The sequence below is a fragment of the Microtus oregoni genome, unplaced genomic scaffold (assembly GCF_018167655.1).
Source record: "Microtus oregoni isolate MIOR12 unplaced genomic scaffold, Mior012 000007F_ref0000211, whole genome shotgun sequence".
NCBI lineage: Eukaryota > Metazoa > Chordata > Mammalia > Rodentia > Cricetidae > Microtus > Microtus oregoni.
Window position 1 is genome coordinate 55009883 of NW_024543066.1, and position 20234 is coordinate 55030116.

The 20234-nt window shown below is 46.2% G+C and overlaps 1 protein-coding gene and 1 pseudogene across 1 annotated transcript in view; both read right to left on the reverse strand.

The window, feature by feature from the left end:
* Nucleotides 1–16787, reverse strand: part of LOC121450332 (tubulin epsilon and delta complex protein 2-like) — a 42081-nt gene extending 25294 nt beyond the window's left edge. The window contains exon 1 of the mRNA XM_041655151.1: nucleotides 16697–16787. Coding sequence (XP_041511085.1) covers nucleotides 16697–16787 — 91 coding nt within the window. The remainder of the gene's footprint in view (nucleotides 1–16696) is intronic.
* LOC121451175 lies at nucleotides 2631–2781 on the reverse strand (annotated as a pseudogene).
* Nucleotides 16788–20234: the final 3447 nt, after the last annotated feature.

Consider the following 20234-nt stretch of genomic DNA (forward strand, 5'->3'; position numbering starts at 1 on the left):
GACCTCGAACTCACTGAGATCCGTCTGCTCTGCCTCCCGAGTGCTGGGATTAAAGGCATGTACCTCCACCGCCTGGCCCCAGTTGTGTTCTTTATGCTAACTGTAATTTTATTTTATTTTCTCCGAGCAGTCTTCCCTGGGGAGTACCCACAACACTAGTGTGCATATGTTCGTGTGTGTTCATGCACACATGAGCATGCTGCAACTGCATGTGGAGGGCGGAGGACAGTGTGCAGTTTCCCAGGACAGAACTGCATGTGGAGGGCGGAGAACAGTGTGCAGTTTCCCAGGACAGAACTGCATGTGGAGGGCGGAGGACAGTGTGCAGTTTCCCAGGACAGAACTCGGGTCCTCAGGCCTGCGGCATCTCCCCTCTCCTCACTTCACTCTCTTTAGTGATGTCACCAATCTCTCCTTTATCTTTAGAGGATAAATTTCCTGGTTCATCTGTGTCTATAATAATGCTCCTCATAATTTATAACAGCCTTTGAACATACTTCAGTACCATCGATGCACCTCTCAGGCTCCCTTATTTGGCTGGTGAACTTAGGTGTCAAGACCCGGCATTATCAGCTACTACATATGGTAATGTATGACCAAAGGCACCAAGAACCAGTGTCCTGCCTGTTTCCTGCCACTTTGCTGGGTGACATTCTAGTGACTGGGAATATTTAAAAGATGTTTTCACTTCCATAATAAAAACACAAAGGACCGGACACAAGTCTTCCCAGGATAAGAGGCTGAGGACAGAGGAGCGGACTGGTCTGGCAGCCGAGCATCCTTCCTGCGAATCTTCAGAGCGTGAGGGTGACTCTGAGGCATGCATCCTCTCCCTGCTGCTTCTGAAATAAATAATTCCAGGATACCCCCAAGTGCTCCGATTACAGCCCTGTGCCATCATGCCTTGTTACTTCCAGTGTTTATCTTTTCCTTTTTAATGTGTATGAGTGAAGGTCTGTGTGCCATGAGCATGCCTGGTGCCTCTGGAGGACGGAAAAGGGCATCAGATCCCATCCGTTGGCACTGGAATTACAGTTAGTCATCAGCTGCCACGTGGGTGTTGGGAGCTGAACCGAGGGTTCTTTACAGGAGCAGCAAGGGCTCTTAGCCACTGGTCAATCTCTCCACCCCATCCCCCACTTTATCTTCATTGGGTAGATTTATGTGGCTGGTTGATCTCTCTAGTGGTTATGAGTCTTCAGTGCTGGCCAGGGAGATGTGTTTTCTCTGTAGATATGCTGATTTTAGATAATTAAAAACAAAACAAAAGCCCTGAATCTCAGCTTTAGGGAAAAACTGGTTAGTCTGGCTTAAAGCGCCAAGGGCACTACCAATTTGGCAGCGCTCAACACAATTGACTTTAGTATTTAAGATATTTAAGATTGGGGTCTCAGGCAGCTGGGACTGGCCTCAAACTTTCTATGTAGTTGAGGCTGAATTTGAACTCTTGATCCTTCTGCCTTCACCTCCCAAGTACTGGGTTCAGGGATTATGTGTGCACGTAACTATACTAAATTAAAAATTCCCATATTCTTTCTGTCTGTCTCTGTCTCTCCATTTCTCTCCGTCCCTCTCTCTCTGTCTCTTTCTATCTCTCCCAGTTAAACCCAGAGCATGCGAGGTAAGCACCCTATCAATGAGTCACATCACCAGCCCCTTCTACACTGGGTTCTTGGCTTGTCTGAACAACACCAGCCATGCAAGCAAAACCTCAACTACCTCAGAAGGTGGGTCCAGGTTACCTGTCCCTAGGACAGCCATTTTTCTCCCGGTTAGAATGCAGACTGGTGATTTCTGTTAGCTCGGTCTCTCGCACAGGACAGTCCTTCGGGGATTCTTGTACCAGGCAGGGCCTTTCCATTTCCCAGCTGCTTGCAGATGTAACTGAGGCCCTCTGTCTCCCAAAGCACCCAGCTGTAGTGTTCATACACTCACGCTGTTCTTTATAGCTCCCTCCCCCTTTGCGGGGGACCTTGGATAATTTCCTTGACTTCCATCTGAATTTATCTACAGACTATAAAAAAGGTATTATTGTCATGTTTTAGCCAGACGGTAATGGGAATCTATTTTTTCCTTTTATTTCTGGGGAGGTTGTGAATGCCGTCCCCCACTACAGTTACGCTGTTGAATCTCCCTACATTTGGGTTGAATCTCCCTACATTTGGGAAAGCTGCAGTATAATTGGTTTTTTTCCCACTCCTTGGTCTTTGGGGGTCCATCACCCAGCTCCCAAATAAATGTACAGAGACATATTCTTACTTATGAATGCCCAGCCTTAGCCTATTTCTAGCCTGCTTTTCTTAACTTAAATTATCCTATCTGCCTTGTGCCTCTGGGCTTTTATCTTTCTCTATTCTCTCTTTCTTTTCTTCTTACTGTGTAGCTGGGTGACTGGTCCCTGGCACCCTCTCTCCCCACTCTCTCATTCTTCCCTCTCTGCTGTTCTTCCCCTTCCTCTTCCTCTTCTTCTCCTATTTATTCTCCCTATCTGGCAGCCCGCCTGTCCCTTTTCCTGCCTAGCTTTGGCTGTTCAGCTCTTTATTAGACCAATCAGATGTTTTAGACAGGCAAAGTAACACAGCTTTAGGGAGTTAAACAAATGCAACAGAAAAGAACCGAACACATCTTTGTTGCAAACATTAAACAAACATCCTGCAGCAAACACAAATGTAACACATCTTAAACTAGTGTTCCACAACATTGTAGGAGTCAGCACAGGATAAACCTCATCCTGGGAAAGCCACCTTCCTGATAACGGGTTCTCCCCTGCCGGGTAAGTTTTATTTTTCCTTTTCTTTATTTTAAATATTCTATTTTGGATCATGTGTATGAAAGTGTGACTGTGTGTTGGTATGTTCATGGGAGCGCAGGAGCCCTTGGAGGCCAGAAGAGGGCATTGGGTCTCCCTGGAGCTGGAACTGCAGGCAGTTGTGATCTGCCTGGTGTAGGTGCTGGGAACTGAACTCAGGTCCTGCAATAGGAGTCCTGCGTCCTGCTCTAACTATGGAGTTATCACTCTAGCCCCTAACTTTTTTTCTTGTCTTAATAATCTGGATCATTTTCTTTTTCTGGAATGTGGTGGTGTGCTCATTAACTCTGGAGAATGAAATATTTATTTTAGATTATCACCTTTATGATTGGTTCCCAGGAATAGCAATTATATATTGTTTGCTTGTTTTGAGATGGGGTCTAGAGAGCTGGGTAGCCCAGACTATCACTGGGCCTGAAACTATCACTCCTTCTTCCTTAGTTTCCTGAGTGCCGGGATCATAGGTGTGAGCCACCATCTGGGCTAGAGATTGTTAATTTCTTCTTTCCCTCCCTCTCTCCTTCCCTCCCTCCTTCCCTCCCTATCTCCCTCTCTCCTTCCCTCCCTATCTCCCTCTCTACTTCCCTTCCTCTCTCCCTCCCCTTTCTCTCTCTCCCTCCCTCTTTTCCTCTCTTCTGTCTTTGTTTCCCTTCCTTCCATTCTTTCTTTGTGATAGCTCTTTATCTTTATTCCAGATTGGCCTCAAGTCTTTATGTAGCCCAGGCTGGCCCAGAATTCTCCATTTTTCTGCCTTTGTCTTTTGAGTATAGGAATTACAGGCATGTATAGTGTCGGTACTTACAAACACCTGTTGAGTGCATACCTAAAGAGTGAATTAGGCCTAGGCATAATGGTGCACGCTTATAGGCCCAGTTACCTGGGAGACGATGGTGAATTGGACCCAGAAGTTCAGGGAGATGATGGTGAATTGGGCCCAGAAGTTCAGGACTCGTCTGGGCTGTAGTGAGAATTATATCCTTGAGAGTCACATTTTAGGGCTTATATCACACAGAGGTTGGTACAAAGACCCAGCAGGCTTCGAAGCAAGTGAATGGCAGAATGAACCACTCTGTAATGGCTGTAGAGTGGAGAGACTGGAATGCCAGAGAAGATTCAGCCACTAGGATATTCTGTCCTAGAACAGGCTGGTGTGCGGCACCACCACAGCAGAGAGGTCATATGGTGGAAGCTCTAAGGAAAGTGCTCAGTGAAGATTGTGGTTGTCACAGTGTTTGCTTAGATGGGAGTTACACACAGCAAGGCAGAGATGATGCTCACATTGTGGTTTGCAGTGTGGAAACAGGAGTAGTGGAGTCTCTAGGAGAACCTGGGACTGGGAGTGGGAAACTGGCTAAGCGGAGAATCTGACCCTCTGACTTTGAGATGAGAAGGAGGGGGAGAAAAAGAGACCAGCGAGAAACAAGCAAGCTAGAGATGTGGAGGGGACCGACATTAGCCTTATCAGCTTGGCTAGAAAGAGGAACCAGCGAGTGACTGAAGAAGGAACTTTGGGCAAAGCTGCAGAGTCAGCGTGAGTGAGGAGGGGAGCGCTGCAGTTGGCCAACCTGAGTTCAAATCCAGCTCTACTCTCAATCCTCCGACCTCTGTGTCTGGATTTGCTCATCACAGACACAGCCCATGCTGTAAGAGTGGGTGAGAGGAGTAAATTAGGCCAGGGCTTCTTCTTCTTCTTTTTTTTTTCTTAAAGATTTATTTATTTATTATGTATACAACATTCCTGCAATGTATGTTTGTATGCCAGAAGAGGGCACCAGATCTCATTATAGATGGTTGTGAGCCACCATGTGGTTGCTGGGAATTGAACTCAGTACCTCTGGAAGAGCAATCAGTGCTCTTAACCTCTGAGCCATCTCTCCAGCCCCCAGGCCAGGGCTTCTTAAACATTTTCTCTCTCAGCCACTTATTGCCTGAGACATTTCTGAAAGACCCTGTATAGGTAGATATAAAAGGTATATAAGGTAAGCATTCAATCATAATAAAGATATTTATTTTAAAATAACTTTTTTTGTTAAAAATGGAAGAAAAATCACTTACTGAGATGGATGCTCTTCTTTAGTTTTTTAATTCAGTATGCTTTTTGTTTATTTATGACACTGTAATTTTATTGCAATGTTTCTTTCTTGCCTTTCTCCCTCAAAACTCCCTTATACCTCTCCCACTCCTTTAAATTCTTGCCCCCCCCCTTTTTTTTTACTAATTGTTATTGCATACACATATGTATTTGTATATACACAGATATTCCTAAGCATAACTTGTTGAGGCCATATAATGCTGCTTGTGTGTATGTTTTTAGGGTTGACTGTTTGGCCCTGAATAGTCAACTGGTGTGTTCTTCCCCGGGGAGGCCACCTCTCTGCTCCCAGGTTTACTCAGTTGCCTTTTGTTCTTGTGCAGGGTTGAGGCCCCATGGGATTATTCCCACCCAGTTGGCGTGTCTGTTGGTGTCAAACTTGTTCAGCTCTTGTTTGGGCAGTCATGTTGGTGAGACTTACAGGTATAGCTTCTGATGTTACTAGTAGACACAATCTCACAGCAAACTCCCTGGTCCTCTGGCTTTTACAATCTCTCAGTCCCCTCTTCTGCATTATTCTCTGAGCTTTAGATGTGGGAATGTTTTGTAGATGGATCCATTGGAATTGGGTTCCACAGTTCTTCATTTTAATTGGTTGTTGTTTTCTGTAGTGGTCTCTGTCTGTTGCAAAGAGAAGTTTCCTTGATGAAGGGTGAAGACCACAGTGATCTGTGGCTGTCTGGACAGATGTTTATAAATGGTTGTTAGAGATGATGCTGGGTTAGTAAATTAGTGTTTATAGATTCTCCTCCGATAACCACAGCTTCACTATCAATGAGTAGTTAGCTTGGTTTCCAGGACCAGCCACGGTCATCCTCTCGTGGAGCAGATCTTAAGTCCAATTAGAGAGTTGTTGGTTACCACGAAGGTGTGTGTGCCACTACTATGCCCGTGGGGTTATCATGGCATGCCAGTTGTTGATGTGGATCATAGGTGGCATACCTGGGTAGGACTGCTGGTTGCCTCCCTCCTTTGGAAGCTTGTATGGTGCCTTCTAGTGCCATCAAAGTTTGCCTTCTTGGAGGTGGCATTTAGGTCAGTTCCAGCTCAGGGGTCTCTGGAACCTGTTTCTGAAATGTTTGGTGTCTTCAGCAATAGGCATTTACCTTCTACCTCTTGGGGGTAACCAAGGGCAACATGCTTGTTTAATCTTACATAAAGAATTAAATATTATCTGATACTTTTTTTTTTTTTGAGACAGGGTCTCACTGTATATTCCTGGTTGTCATGGAACACACTACTTGTAGATAAGACTGGCCTCCAACTTGAAGGCGTAAGTCACAAACAATCCCACACCAGTTTGGAATTATGATTAATAGAATGGTTATTTATTTAAGGGGGAAAAACTTACATAAGGGGGAAAAACTTACAGACCACCATCTCAGATAACAGCCCTCTGCGCAATTAGGAAGGGAGCTTAGTTGCCGGAAGCAGAGAGCGAGCGGAGGGAAGTGGCGGCTTTTTTAAAGGGAGAGAGACCATGCCCCAATGGGCTGGTATCTCAGCGGCTATTGGCTGAAGGAGCGGAAGGAGCTCCCACAACATAAATTAATAGAGATTCATTTGTCTCTGCATTCCAAGTGCTGGGATTAATGGTATGTACCATTATGCCCAGGCAATCTTGGCTGAATATTTGATATTTTCAAGAGCAAGTCAGCAATGCAAAGGCAATATTTAATTTTTAAATATTTTATTTTATTAAATCTTCATTTTATTTGATCATATATATTCATATAGTGTATTTTGACCATATCCAACTCAAATCACCTATCCCATTTGTTAGGAATTTTTCCTAACTCAATCTCTCTGCTGACACAAAATTCCAATCAAGCCAAATCAAAACAATTCAAATTAAGAAATATCCAAGTTTAATGAGATTCCTGCACTCTCAGGTGGTCCTTAGGGGGAACTGGGAGGCCACGAATGCGACCACCAGGAGGAAGGAAAAGAGACCATGTGTTCCTCTTTTGGGAGTTCACTTAAATACCCTGTGGGAGTGGTCCTGACACCCACCCCCCACAGGGGAGATGGTCAGGACCTGGCATGCTGGGATTTGGAGTCCAGACCAACACAACTCTCAGGCCCGGGTGGGGGGGGCTAGGATAAATGCGAGGGGCTGGGGTCTACTCTCCCAACTTAACACCATTCCCTTCAGACCCTCCCATATTTTCCCTTCCCATCTCATCCCTCTCCCCTCTCCCCTCTCCCCTCTCCCCTCTCCCCTCTCCCCTCTCCCCTCTCCCCTCTCCCCTCTTCTTCTTCTTCTTCTTCTTCTTCTTCTTCTTCTTCTTCTTCTTCTTCTTCTTCTTCTTCTTCTTCCCCACTGAATCCAATGAGCCAATGAGTGCAGCTTGTGTGCTCATGGGTGAGGGGTGGGTGATCTATGGTAGCATGGGCAGTCTACCAGAAGCCACCTGTCCTTAAGAGAAAAAGCTCTTCCTCTTGCAGCGGTCATCAATTGCCCAAGATTGGCTGCTGGGTGAAGCCTCGTGAGTTCCTCTTGCATCTGTGTGGAATGCTGACTGGCTGGATCTCCTGAAGATAGATAATCATAGCTATCGTGAGTTCAGGAGTTCAGAGACTTGTCATGTGCAGAAGATACAACATCTCTGCACAGCCTCTCTGCACAGCCTCTCTGCACAGCCTCTCTGCACAGCATCTCTGCACAGCCTCTCTGTACAGCCTCTCTGCACAGCCTCTCTGCACAGCATCACTGCACAGCCTCTCTGCACAGCCTCTCTGTACAGCCTCTCTGCACAGCCTCTCTGCACAGCATCACTGCACAGCCTCTCTGCACAGCCTCTCTGCACAGCCTCTCTGCACAGCCTCTCTGCACAGCATCACTGCACAGCCTCTCTGCACAGCCTCTCTGCACAGCCTCTCTGCACAGCATCACTGCACAGCCTCTCTGCACAGCATCTCTGCACAGCATCACTGCACAGCCCTTCTGCACAGCCTCTCTGCACAGCATCACTGCACAGCCTCTCTGTACAGCCTCTCTGCACAGCCTCTCTGCACAGCATCACTGCACAGCCTCTCTGCACAGCCTCTCTGCACAGCCTCTCTGCACAGCATCACTGCACAGCCTCTCTGCACAGCCTCTCTGCACAGTATCACTGCACAGCCTCTCTGCACAGCATCTCTGCACAGCATCTCTGCACAGCCTCTGCACAGCATCTGTGCACAGCATCTCTGCACAGCGTCTCTGCACGGCATCTCTGCCTGTTCCTTCCCTTGCAGCCCGCATCCCCTTCCTTTGTGCTCTCAGAGCCTTGGTGAAGGGAGGGGAAGGGTTGTGATTTGATGTAAATGTCCCCTTTAGGGAGGGGCACTGAAAAGCCTTTTATTGTCAGCTCTTTCACCAGTTATGAGTGTGCTGCCCCCTGGAAAATGAAGTGTCTCTGAGCAAGGCTGAGAGCAGCACTGGTCTATGGTTGTGAATGTAAGTATTTTGAAGGCAGTTTGACACGTCAGTTTAGCAGGAAAATGTAGTCGTTCTCCCCCACCCCCCACCCCAGGGCCTATAGGTTTCCTAGACAGAGGTTTTTGAGTAGGTATATAGTACCAGACATAAATTTCCTGCTGTGGACCAGCCTCCAGCCCGTCCAGCAGGTGACTGGTTACTCCAATAACTGTCATGCCACTATGGTATCTTGCTAGGCAGTTAATTATCCTAGCGTGCATGATCCCCTGGTGGGCAGCGTCATTGGTATCATTTCTTCTCCAGTGGCCTGTATGGCACCTTCTGTCATCCTGAAAGCTAGGATGGAGGAAGCATCTAGATCAGTTCCATCTTGATTTCTCCAGGTTTGAACAGAAGTGTGTGGTGTCTTCAGCAATAGCATCTTACCACCCAGCCGAGGTAGGCAAACAAGAGCGATGGTGATACCCTGTATTCTTTTAGGGGCTCTGGAGCTTTCCAGACCAATAACCTTAGGGGCATAGCCTATACTTGACATTGAGATTTTCAGTTAGTAATTCATGTCTTCTGGGAACACACTGTCCACTCATGGAGGGTACCTGTGTTCAAACTTTAAAAAAAGTGGCTTACGAAGTAGTGGGTTTCCATAGGCTTCACCCTCCCCCCTCACCAAGTACGTAGCTCCGGCTAACCTGGAACTCCCTGTATAGACCAGGCTGACCTTGAAGTCACAGAGATCCACCTGCCTTACAGGTATGTGCTACCAACTCCCATAGTTTCCATAAAACCTTTTTTAAAATATACAGCAGCAAGAGCCTTTACCTGGTGAGCCATCTCCTCCTCTACCTTTCCCTGCCCCCCCACCCCCCCAGGCTCTCACACACCTGGACTGGCCTTGAATTTACAGTGTGGCCTTGAGCTGAGCCTCCTGCTTGCTCCACCACACCAGGCTTGTGCAGAGCCAGGATCTAAAACCAAGACTGCACATGGGAAGCAGGTGGACTCTACCAACTAAACGGCACCCAGGGTCCTCAAACCACCATTTTTTTTTTTTTCGAGACAGGGTTTCTCTGTGGTTTTGGAGCCTGTCCTGGAACCAGCTCTTGTAAACCAGGCTGGTCTCGAACTCACAGAGATCCGCCTGCCTCTGCCTCCCGAGTGCTGGGATTAAAGACATGCGCCACCACCGCCCGGCTCAAACCACCATTTTTAAAATTGATTTTTTAATTTTTGTTTGAGACTGACTGTATATAGTCCTGGCTGTCCTGGAACTCAATCTGTAGATCAGGCTGGCCTTGAACTCAGAGATTAGTCTGCCTCTGCCTCTTGAGGGCTAGGATTAAAGTCTCAAGTGGCAATTCTTAAAAATCAAACATCTAAACATAACACGTTACCAAAAATATACTAGTTTGTTACTAATTTGCTGAAGAACGATGACAGTCTTTGTTTTCCAGGCTGGAGAGATGGTTTAGTATTTAAAAGAGCATCGCTTGTCCTTCCAGAGGACTGAGGGCTGGTTCCCAGCACCACCTGTGACTCCAGTTTCAGGGAATCCAGGTTTCCTGAGGCAAGGTTTCTGAGGGCCCTTGCACACAACCCTCTCCCACAGTGTTTGTCGTGCTGTGAGGGACGATGGGTCCCATAGTGCAAAGGGCTTGTTTGTTTGTCTGTGCTCGTAACCCCTAAGGCTGCAGTGAAGCTGTGTGACCCCAAACTCTGGTTCATGTGTGTTAGCTTTGGAATCAATCATTGTTTGCTTGTTCTGAAGTCTTTTACTGTTGCGAAAGTTTTCGTGACAACCCCCTGTAAACACATAGACACACACGCACACACGCACACACGCACGCACACACACACACACACACACACACACGCACACCAGTTGTGACCCACATAGGGTTGTAACTCACGGTTTGAAAGTTTAGGACTTAGATAACATGTGAACGGTACTCAGAACTTTGAATTTCTTCTCACCTGCCTGCTGCTTGCTTTCTTTCCTTGACAGAAGGAAATGCTTCTGTGTTTTAAAGTTGGGCAGGTTCAGGTTGTCCTTCATCACTTCATTCAGGGATGGTCCTGTCCCAAGAGACTGGTTCTGTGACAGTGAGATCAATTCCCTATTCCCGTATTCCCAGAAGGAAAAGTCCCTCTGTGAATCTGGAGGTGGTGGGAAATAACTGGATGTGAACATGATTTCTCTCTCCCTCCTCTCCCCCTTTTCTTTCCGAGACAGATCCTCATTCTCATATCATCCAGGCTAGTTTTGAACTTGCTATGTAGTCGAGGCTAGCCTTGAAGCGACCTTCGGATCTTCCTAGCTCATGTCCTGGGGTTGCAGGTCTACACCAATAGACTCCGGCCATGTAAGGAAGCCTGACAAAGGTGTATGTCTCTCCTGGTAGGGAATATTTCTTTTTATTTATTTCTTAAATTTTTATGGGCACTAGTGCTTTCCTTTGCCTGTATGTACACCCATGTGCCTGGTGCCCATGGAGGTCAGGGAAGGGCAGTGCAGCCCTTAGAAATAGAGATAGTCAATTGTGAGCTACCACGTGGGTGCTGGAAATTGAACCCAGGTCCTTTGCAAGAACAGCCAGTTTTCTTAACCATGGAGCCATCTCTGCAGCCCTGGTTTCTAATACCATGTGTGAGTTCTTGGGTATATCCCATGGATATCACAGTGCTGCTTCCAATAACATGCATTGAGTTCATGTGTATATCCCATGTGCATCACAAAACTGCTTTTTAATAACACGCTTGAGTTCGTGTGTATGTTCCACGTGTATCTCAGAGATGCTTCTACTAACGCACACTGAGTTTGCGTGAAGATCATAGGTCTGCTCATTTGATCTGCACAGAGGAGTAGAGTGGTGATTGCGGGACCTACAGTGTAAGAACACACAGTGTGGCCACTGTGACACTTGCTTTTTCTAGTAAGGGCCCCAGAATCTGACCTTACCCTGGTTAATCATAGCCCTTTGTCTCTCTGGCTACAGGGATTGGGCAATGGCAGAATGGCTGAACCAAGCAGGGCCAATCAGGGCTTTCTCCTGAGTTAATAAGCAAATCCTGGGTTTACAAGGCTGGATCGATGGATGATGTTTAATTCCTTGTGGGCTCTGAGGCTGGATCACTGATCCTGCAAATTACTCCAACTCTCTGTAAAAACAGGTTTATTCATTTGAGATAGGGGCTTACGTATCCCAGACTGACTTGAACTTACTAGGTAGCTAAGGATTATTTTGAAGTTTCGATCCTCCTGCCTCCACTTCCCCTGAGTGAGAAGTATACCACTATACCAGTTTATGGGGTGCTGGAGGTTAAACCCAGGAGTTCTAGAATGCTAGGCAAGCAGGTTACCAAAGGAACTTTGTCAATACACTTTTCGTGATCCTGTGAGCTTGAGGTGAGCTTGTCTCTTAGCTGAAGCACCGAATGTAATAGCAGCGACAAAAAGCCTGAAAGCCATAACTCACAGGAGGAAGGATTCCATGGATTTGCGGTTGAATGATTGTTTTCCCGGCCAATCATCCTGGGATAGAGGGAGAGAGCAGGGCAGATCATGTACGCTCGGTCAGCAAGCCTAGAAGCAGAGGGGTGAATAGGTGTTGGGCCTGGCTCTAACCCTCAAGACCTGTTCTACTTCCTTTAGGTGGGTCCCACATCCTAAAAGTTCTATAGTTTCCCAAAACGGGGCAGCCAGATGGGGGCCAATGGGGACCTTTCCCATCATAACACTGAAGATTAAACTTAGGGTTTGTGTTTGATGGGCAGGTGTGTGTGTGAGTGAGTGATATGCAGGTGTATGTGTGTGTGTGGTGGTCAGAAGAGGGAAGTTTGGGATCCCCCTGGAACTGGTGGTTGTAAGATGCCTAACATGGGGCCTGGGAATTCAATTCTGGTCCTCTACAGGTACAGACTCTTAACTGGTCATTTCTGCAGCTCCTGAAAGATTAAAACCACCATAGCTGAGTGTGGTGGTGCACACTGTTAGTCAGTACTTATGAGGCCAAGGCAGACGTATCTCTAAGTTTAAAGCCTGGATGATCTGCAGAGTGAGTAGCTGGCCAGGCAAGGAGACATGACACAGTGAGACTTTGAATAAACAAATGAACAAGAATGAAAATAATAAGATAAAGTAAAAATATAATAAATGTTTTTATCTCTGTATGTTTGAGTGTGCACACATGTGTGAGCACCTGGAACTGGAGTTCTAAGCAGTTGTCAACCACCTGGTGTTGGTGCTGGGACCTGAACGTTCGCCCTCTTGTGGAAGAGCAGCCCAAACTCTCAACCTTTGAGCGATCTCTTCAGCCTCTGAAAGGTCATAATTAATAGAAATAATGCTAATCATTGGGTTGAGATTCAAGTCCAGATCCCAAAGTCTTAACTCTTTTACCATAACTGATCTCTGAAACCACTTCCTCGTGAGTAATGCCCTGCCTTGTGTCACCTGTCTCTGCTCCCGAAACTGGCTATTGTCTCCTTCTGGAATGAGGAACTTCCCTGAGTTCATCGAACACACTGGACGTAGCCCTTGCGGTGGACACTTCTGAGAGGAATGCTAATCACACTCATTTACGTGGATTCCGCTCAGCATTGGTGTCACCAAGCAACACTGTCATGAGTTACACTGTGGTTGGCCCTCTCTTCTGGCAACGGGAGCCCCGCTTCAGCCTCAAGGCTGCCTGACACCGAGGCTTGCGTGTTTGCTAGGACAGCAGCCAGCCTCTGGCTAGGGGAGGCCACGAGGAGTTGACGGTCTCTGGCTAGGGGAGGCCACGAGGAGTTGATGGCCTCTGGGTAGGGGAGACCACGAGAAGTTGACGTCCAGGGCGCAGATGTCCTGAGCTCTTCAGGCCCCAGGGGTCAGAACTCTGGAACTGCGGGGCCTCTGTACCTGAGTAAGGACCTGTGGGAGGTGGAAGCCTGCCTCCAGCCCTGATGTGGTGTGGAGGGGCGACGGTGCCGATAGGGACCTCCTCACAGACAGGGCGTTAAAACAACAGCCAGATACAGAAGTCTAACTGGTTTCAGTTTGAAGTAGAAAATGTTCCCTTTGTGACACGGAATGTAATAAACCATCCTCTCATGTGTGCCCGGGTTGACTGATCTATGACATGGGAAACCATTGAAAGAATGTTCTCTAGCTTGTGGTGTGGTGCCCTGATCCGAGCTGAAAGGAAGTATTTTTTAGTGGCTCCACCCAGATTAATATTGGAGTCTTTCTTGCCATTGCAAACTGAAAAATGAGAACACTCTGAGGTATGAGCACAGCTATGGACCGTGAGCGTGGCAAGTGGATGCATAATCACAAATCTTACCCAAGCATAAACAGGTTCTAAAAGAAAATAAAACAAAAAGGAGATGAACTTTCTTTGGGGAAAGAATTGATTAAATGCATAGTTCTAGAACTGCATAAATGTGAGTAGGGAGATTAATGCAGCTAATATACTAAGTGGCCAATTTAATTCTTAAACAAAAATAAAGGCTGGTGTGTACTCCATGGTAGAGTTATCATGTGTGAAACCCTGGGCTCCATGCCCTAAACCACAAAACCAAACACATACAGAAAGAAAGGAAGGAAGGAAGTATGCCACCCAGATTACTAAAGGAGTTTATCTTGCCATTACACACCAAACAGGACAATCAGAGGCACAGCTGTGGAGGAAGCAGACCCTTCTTGATGGTAACTGTTATAAAATAATCACACAGATCATTTAATTTGCTATGTAGAACTAAAATGTATTGCAAATTTTGAAACTCTGACATTTAAACACATTTATACTATTTGGCAACGATGTATGTCAGCTGTTATTGGCCTTTCTTTGGACCACCAGCGCCCAAATAATGACATGGAGACTTGTTATTAATTATTAAAGCTTGACCTTAGCTTAGGCTTGTTCCAAACGAGCTCTTATACCTTAAATTAACCCATTTATTTTCTGCATTCTGTTGCTTGGCTCTTTACCTTCACGCAGTACTGTATGTCCAGCTCACTGGCTAGCCCCACCTCTCTTGCTCCCAGAGTTCATCTCTCTCCCTGGAATTCCCACCTAGCTTCTTCTGCCTAGTTATTGGCTGCTCAGCTCTTTATTACACCAATCAGAAGGTGCCTTGGCAGAGACACATCTTCACAGTGTACAAAAAGATTATTCCATGCTAGTCATTCGTATTTGTAGGTAAATTGTGGATCAGTGGTAGGGTGCTTGCCTAGAATGTGCAAGTCTTGGGTTCTATCTCTAGCATTGGGCCATGGGGAGGAAGAGAGGATGATGTTTGGAAAATGTTTTATGTTATAAAAGCGTTTTCTATTTTGTATTATTTGAAGATTCTAATAGAGGCAGGTATTTAATATATATTGATTCATTAATATTAGAAAATAAGCCTACTTTTCTTTCTGGAGAGCCTTTTAGAAAAAGTACATTGAATATGTTCCTTTCCCAACTAGTATTAGGAAATCCACTTAAGAGTCTCATTGCGAGGGGCTGGAGAGATGGCTCAGTGGTTAAGAGCACTGCCTGCTCTTCCAAAGGTCCTGAGTTCAATTCCCAGCAACCACATGGTGGCTCACAACCATCTGTAATGAGGTCTGGTGCCCTCTTCTGGCCTGCAGACATACACACAGACAGAATATTGTATACATAATAAATAAATAAATATTTAAAAAAAAAGAGTCTCATTGCGAGAGAAGGATTAGTATTTTAAACAAGCGCCCGGTGACCCTGACGTCCCTCCCTAATCTGGTTTGTATACTCACATCACCATGCCTATGCAAGTTTTCCAGTTAGCCTGTAAAATAAATAAATAAATAAATAAAAAAACAACGCTCAGAAAGTTCTTTGGATGGTTCAGCAGGAGTTGGAGTCCCTCAAATGTCACAGCAGCCTCTAAGCTCACGTCCTTGCAGGCTGTGTTCCTTAGCAGTTTAAGGAGAAGAAGAGCTGTTTCCAGGGAAAAGGGAGTGTCTGTTTTGTTTAGATGTGTTGTATTTTCAGATGGAGTCTCTGACACAGATTGCAGTGACAGTGGAATATGGAAGTCCAGTACTCTGAGGAATATCACACTTCTAGATGGCCTTCACCGCTGATTGACTGGATCTGAACACAAATGATGGTTTTTTTTTTTTTTATTTTTTGAGACAGGGTTTCTCCGTAGCTTTTGGTTCCTGTCCTGGAACTAGCTCTTTTAGACCAGGCTGGCCTCGAACTCACAGAGATCCGCCTGCCTCTGCCTCCCGAGTGCTGGGATTAAAGGCGTGCGCCACCACCGCCCGGCACAAATGATGGTTTTTAAGTTGTGTAGTGACAACTGCTGGCAACCCCATCATTTGGGAGTCTGAGACAGGAGGAACTTGCGGTGGAGGGTACCCTAAGTTGCATAGTGAGGCTCTGTTAATAAGGAAGAGAGAGTGAGAGAACAAAAATCCAGAATAGAACAAAATAGTCAACCAAATTGTGTCAAAGGACAACATTGTTTCTTCAACTTCAAAACAGTTTTCTAAGGTTCATTCCCAGCCTGTGACCATCCTAGGAAAGCCCTGGAGCTTCCCCTGCCCCCTTTCTGTTACTTATTAACCTTGTGGCTAAGGCAGCGTCTCTTCCTTTAGATTGTTCCTATTTCCCTATCTATGTGTGGACACATACATATGTCATGGTGCCCATGTGGGTGTCAGAGGACAGCTGTGGGAATCCCTTCTCTCTCCACCGTGTGGGGCTTGGGTTGGCAGCAAGCACCTTTACCGCTAAGCTTTCTCACTAGCCCCACTTTCCCATAATTTTATATCCTGAATCTGCCGTTTCTGCTGTCCAGGTTAAGGCAAGCATTTGATGCCAGCCTTCTGAGCTTCTTCAAAAAGGCTATCCATTAAGTATTTAGAATTTGTTTATTGACTATCAGGAAGGTGTTGGTTATTGGAGCCTATTTCACAATCTCTTTCTCCCTTTTTGGGAATGGAATCCAGGCCCTTGCTCTCTCCAGGAGAATGCTCTACCACCGAACCACAGCTACCTTATTCTTCTTTTATATTTTCAAGGCTATTTACTTTAATTATCTTTTATCTTGTTTATTGAAAAGGTTGCCGATGAAGAGACGAATAGGGTTAAGGGCAGGGAAAGGGCTCGGAATTTCTAGGGCTCCTCTGATTGGACCATACTCTAGGGACTTCTGCACAGTCCATTTCATTGTGTTCCTTCTAACTGGCTTTCACTGGGATGCAGTGGCGGTTTTGGTGGATAGAGGCTGGGGAAACAAGAGAGTTTGTATTTCCTGACCACATCCCCTGAAAAATGACTCTAGCGAATGGTTGTAAATGGCCACAGAGAGGCTGAGAAGGGGAAGAATCTGGGGTTTGGAGGGTGCTAGTTATTCCCACCTTCTTCCCTTTGAAGCTCTGAGGAGGACTCAGGCAGGGCTCCCACACAGCCGTGGACTAGATAGATGGTGTAGTCTGGAGCGGAGGCCATGCTGTGGTTTGAGTTAACTCTCTCCTGCAGGTTCATCTGTCTGAAGAGTTGGTTCCCAGGTGGTCGCTCATCTTGAGAGATTGAGAGACCCTTGGACTTGGGGCCTATTACAGACGTGAGGTACAGGAGTAGGCCTCATAGCTTCCTCAGCCACACCATGGATGCTCTGCTTCCTGGATGGCACCCTGGAGCAGGCATCTGTCTCATCTCCTATAGCCATGAGGCCACCCATAGTCACACCCTCCTCTGAGATGGATTATCACCACACAAGTCATGAACCCAAATAAATCCTTTCTTCTAGAAGCTGTCAAGGGCCGGTTAGAGTGATGAAGAGCTAACTAATGCAGAAAGCTGTTGCTGTCATAAAACATGGCACTTGGGAGGCAGAGGCAGGTGGACCTCTGAGTTTGAGGCCAGCGTGGTCTACAGAGCGAGTTCCAGAACAGCCATTGCTGTTACACAGAGAAACCCTATCTTGAAAAACAGAAGCAAAACAAAGCAAAAAAAACCCAAAAAAACTGATCCTATTTTTTTTTTTTTTTTTTAGTCTTTGGGAGGAATGTGTGGAGGAATTTAGAATTGTGGGCCAGACAGGCCCTAACACTGTAGTCAGAGCTTCCTGGGACATTCTGATAGGTGTTCAGGAGACCATACTATTGCTAGAAAGATGGACACGGTTTGGATTCCTGAGGATGCAGAGGGGAAGAACTGGCTGGAAGTAGCAGTGCATGCCTGTGATCCAAGTTCTTGGAAGGTGGAGGCACCAGGATTGGGAGTTCAAGGACATCTTTGGCTACATAGCAAGTTGGCCAGCTTGAACTACACAATGAAATGTCAAAAAAGAGACAAAAGAGAACAATGAAAAACAAGGAAAAACAAACAAAACCAAATACACCTAAAAATAAAGCTGGACTGTAACGGACACTGGGCTAGATGCCATTTATGTTACATTCAGATAAAGAAACTGGTTGTGTGTTGTGTCCTAACAATTTGAGTGCTGTTGCGTTCAGAAGCAATGGACTGATTTGTTCTGTGGAGAACATTGCCAGACAACACAGCATTCAGGTTGCCATGTGGTTTAGCTAGGGTTCTGGTGAGAATTCTGAGCTATTAGACAGTGGAGAGAAAAAATGGGGAAGATGAAGAGTTTGCTGTGCACAGGGCCACGAGTCAAGGTGAAGCTGCAGGAAGGGCAGATAAGGGTTCTGCAGAGAAAGCAGCTACAGCTGCACAGACAGGAACGCAACTAAGGACCGACTGTGCAGCTTGCTTTGGGACGGTGGGATTGGCGCAGTAAAGGTGAGATCTTACCCACTGAAGGCCTCAGGGCATAAAGCTGAAAACCTAGCTGAAAGCCCTCATTTGAAGAGTGTCTCCGCCTGGGGGTTTCTTGCTTGAAAATGGCTGCCCAGGGAAACTTCCCCTGATGAAGTCACATAGGCCCTTGGATACTGCGGCCGCAGTCCAAGTGGGTCAGGCTACATTTCAAGTTGGCAGTAAGAATTGGTGTTATTTTCCATGTAGTACTGGTTTGGCAGGCAAACAAAACTCCAGACTCATGGGCTGATGGAAGTTTACACCAAGGTTACCCAAAGTTGCTGAGGTCTGGCAATCTGTAGCAATGCTACATTCTCAGCAGGGAGTCCTTGCGTGAGAGCTCTGTGCATGAAGTTTCAAGGGAGATCCCAGGATGCAGGAGGTGGCAGAAATTTGGACTTTTAAGCAGGCACTGAAAAGGCCCAGGCCAAGAGAGAGCACACATGCTGCAGGATGCAGGGCTGGAGGGACAGGACTGTACAGAAGCGATGGAGCCCGGGAGATGCTGTCTCGGCCCAGATGCTGGGCGTGGAGCTGTTGCACAGCATTCTGGTTGTCACGGGGTTATTGATCACTGCCTTTAGCTAGGTTTCCAGTCAGAATTCTGAGCTATCAGATAGTGGAGAGAAAAAATGTGGAAGATGAACATTTGACATGCACAGGACCGTGAGTCAAGGTGAAGCTGCAGAAAGGGCAGATAGGGGTTTTGCAGATAAACTTTGAGGTCTGTTTGAATTCTGGTCTTTCTTTAGTCTGCTATTCTTTTGATATTTTCCATTCCTTTGTTTTAGAATGGATATGTTCGTATCACTGTACACTGGAAGTATGTAGTGGGAGGGAACTGGGAGGAGGGGAGGAGGGGGAAAGTTGATATTTGGTTTTCCATGGGCTCTTAGTTAAGGGTTTGTTTTGAGTCTCAGAAGAGACTTTGGACTTCTGAACAGAGTTGGAACTCTAAGAGCACAGGGACTTTTTGGTCTTTATTTACTTTTTATTTCTTGTGATGCATATATATAGCATATATTTAATATATTATCTAAACTTATATAATATATAATACGTGTATATATTTAATACATTTGTGTGTGTGTGTGTGCATCCATATGAAGCCAGAGGTTAAGTAGGAATGTTTTCTTTAATCCCTGTCTAACTTACTGCCTGAGGCAGGGTCTCCTCTGAACCCAGAGCTCATTAATTGGCTACACTGACCAACAAGCCGTGACAATCCTCCTGTCTCCTGCCCCACAGCACCAGGGTTACATGTATGTGTTGCCATGCCCAACTATTTATATGACTTCTCACCACTCAAACTCAGGTTCATATTGTTTGAGCAGCAGTTACTTTCTGGACTGAGCCATCCCCCAGCAACTCCGGGTTTTTTTTTAAAGTTGTCCTGAATACGTGAATGCATCCTGTGTTATGGGACGACCATCCAGCTAGGCACAGGATGTTATTGTTTGGATGGGAACTGCGCTCCACAGGCTCATGTGTTTACAAACTTGGTCCACAGCAGGTGGTGCTGTTTCAGGAAAGTAAGAAATCTTTAGAAGGTGGGACTTAGCTAGAGGAAGTGGGTCACTGGGAGGTAGGCCTTAAGGAGTTGCAGCCTTGCTCAGCGTCTGGTTGACTTCTTTGCTTTCTGGCTGATGACATGACGTGCCTAAGGGTCCTTCTACCCCCACATGGAGCTGCTCATGCATCCGAGCTTTCCTCACGATGAGCTGTGTTATCTCGAGGAGTGAGTCAAACACACCCTTCCTCTCTTGAGTTTCTTCCTTTAGGAGTTTTCATCCTGGTGATGGGAAAAGTAACTAGGCCAATAAGATCTTTGTGTTTATGGGTGTTTTGCCTGTATATATGTCTCTGCTATGTGAGCATGCAGTGCTCAAAGAGGCCAGAAGAGGGCACCGGAACCCCTGGAAATGGAATTAAAGCTGTCTCATGGGTTCTAGAACCCTGGTGTCTCTGGAAGAACATCCAGTGCTCTCAACTGCTGAACCATCATCTTTCCACCCCCAAGATCATTATATATACCATGGACAGGTGTGTAGCCATTTCTTCAGAATTTAAACATCCCTCTAAAGCGCAGGCAGTAAACAAAACTTCCCTATCTCAGGAAGCTCCTAAAAC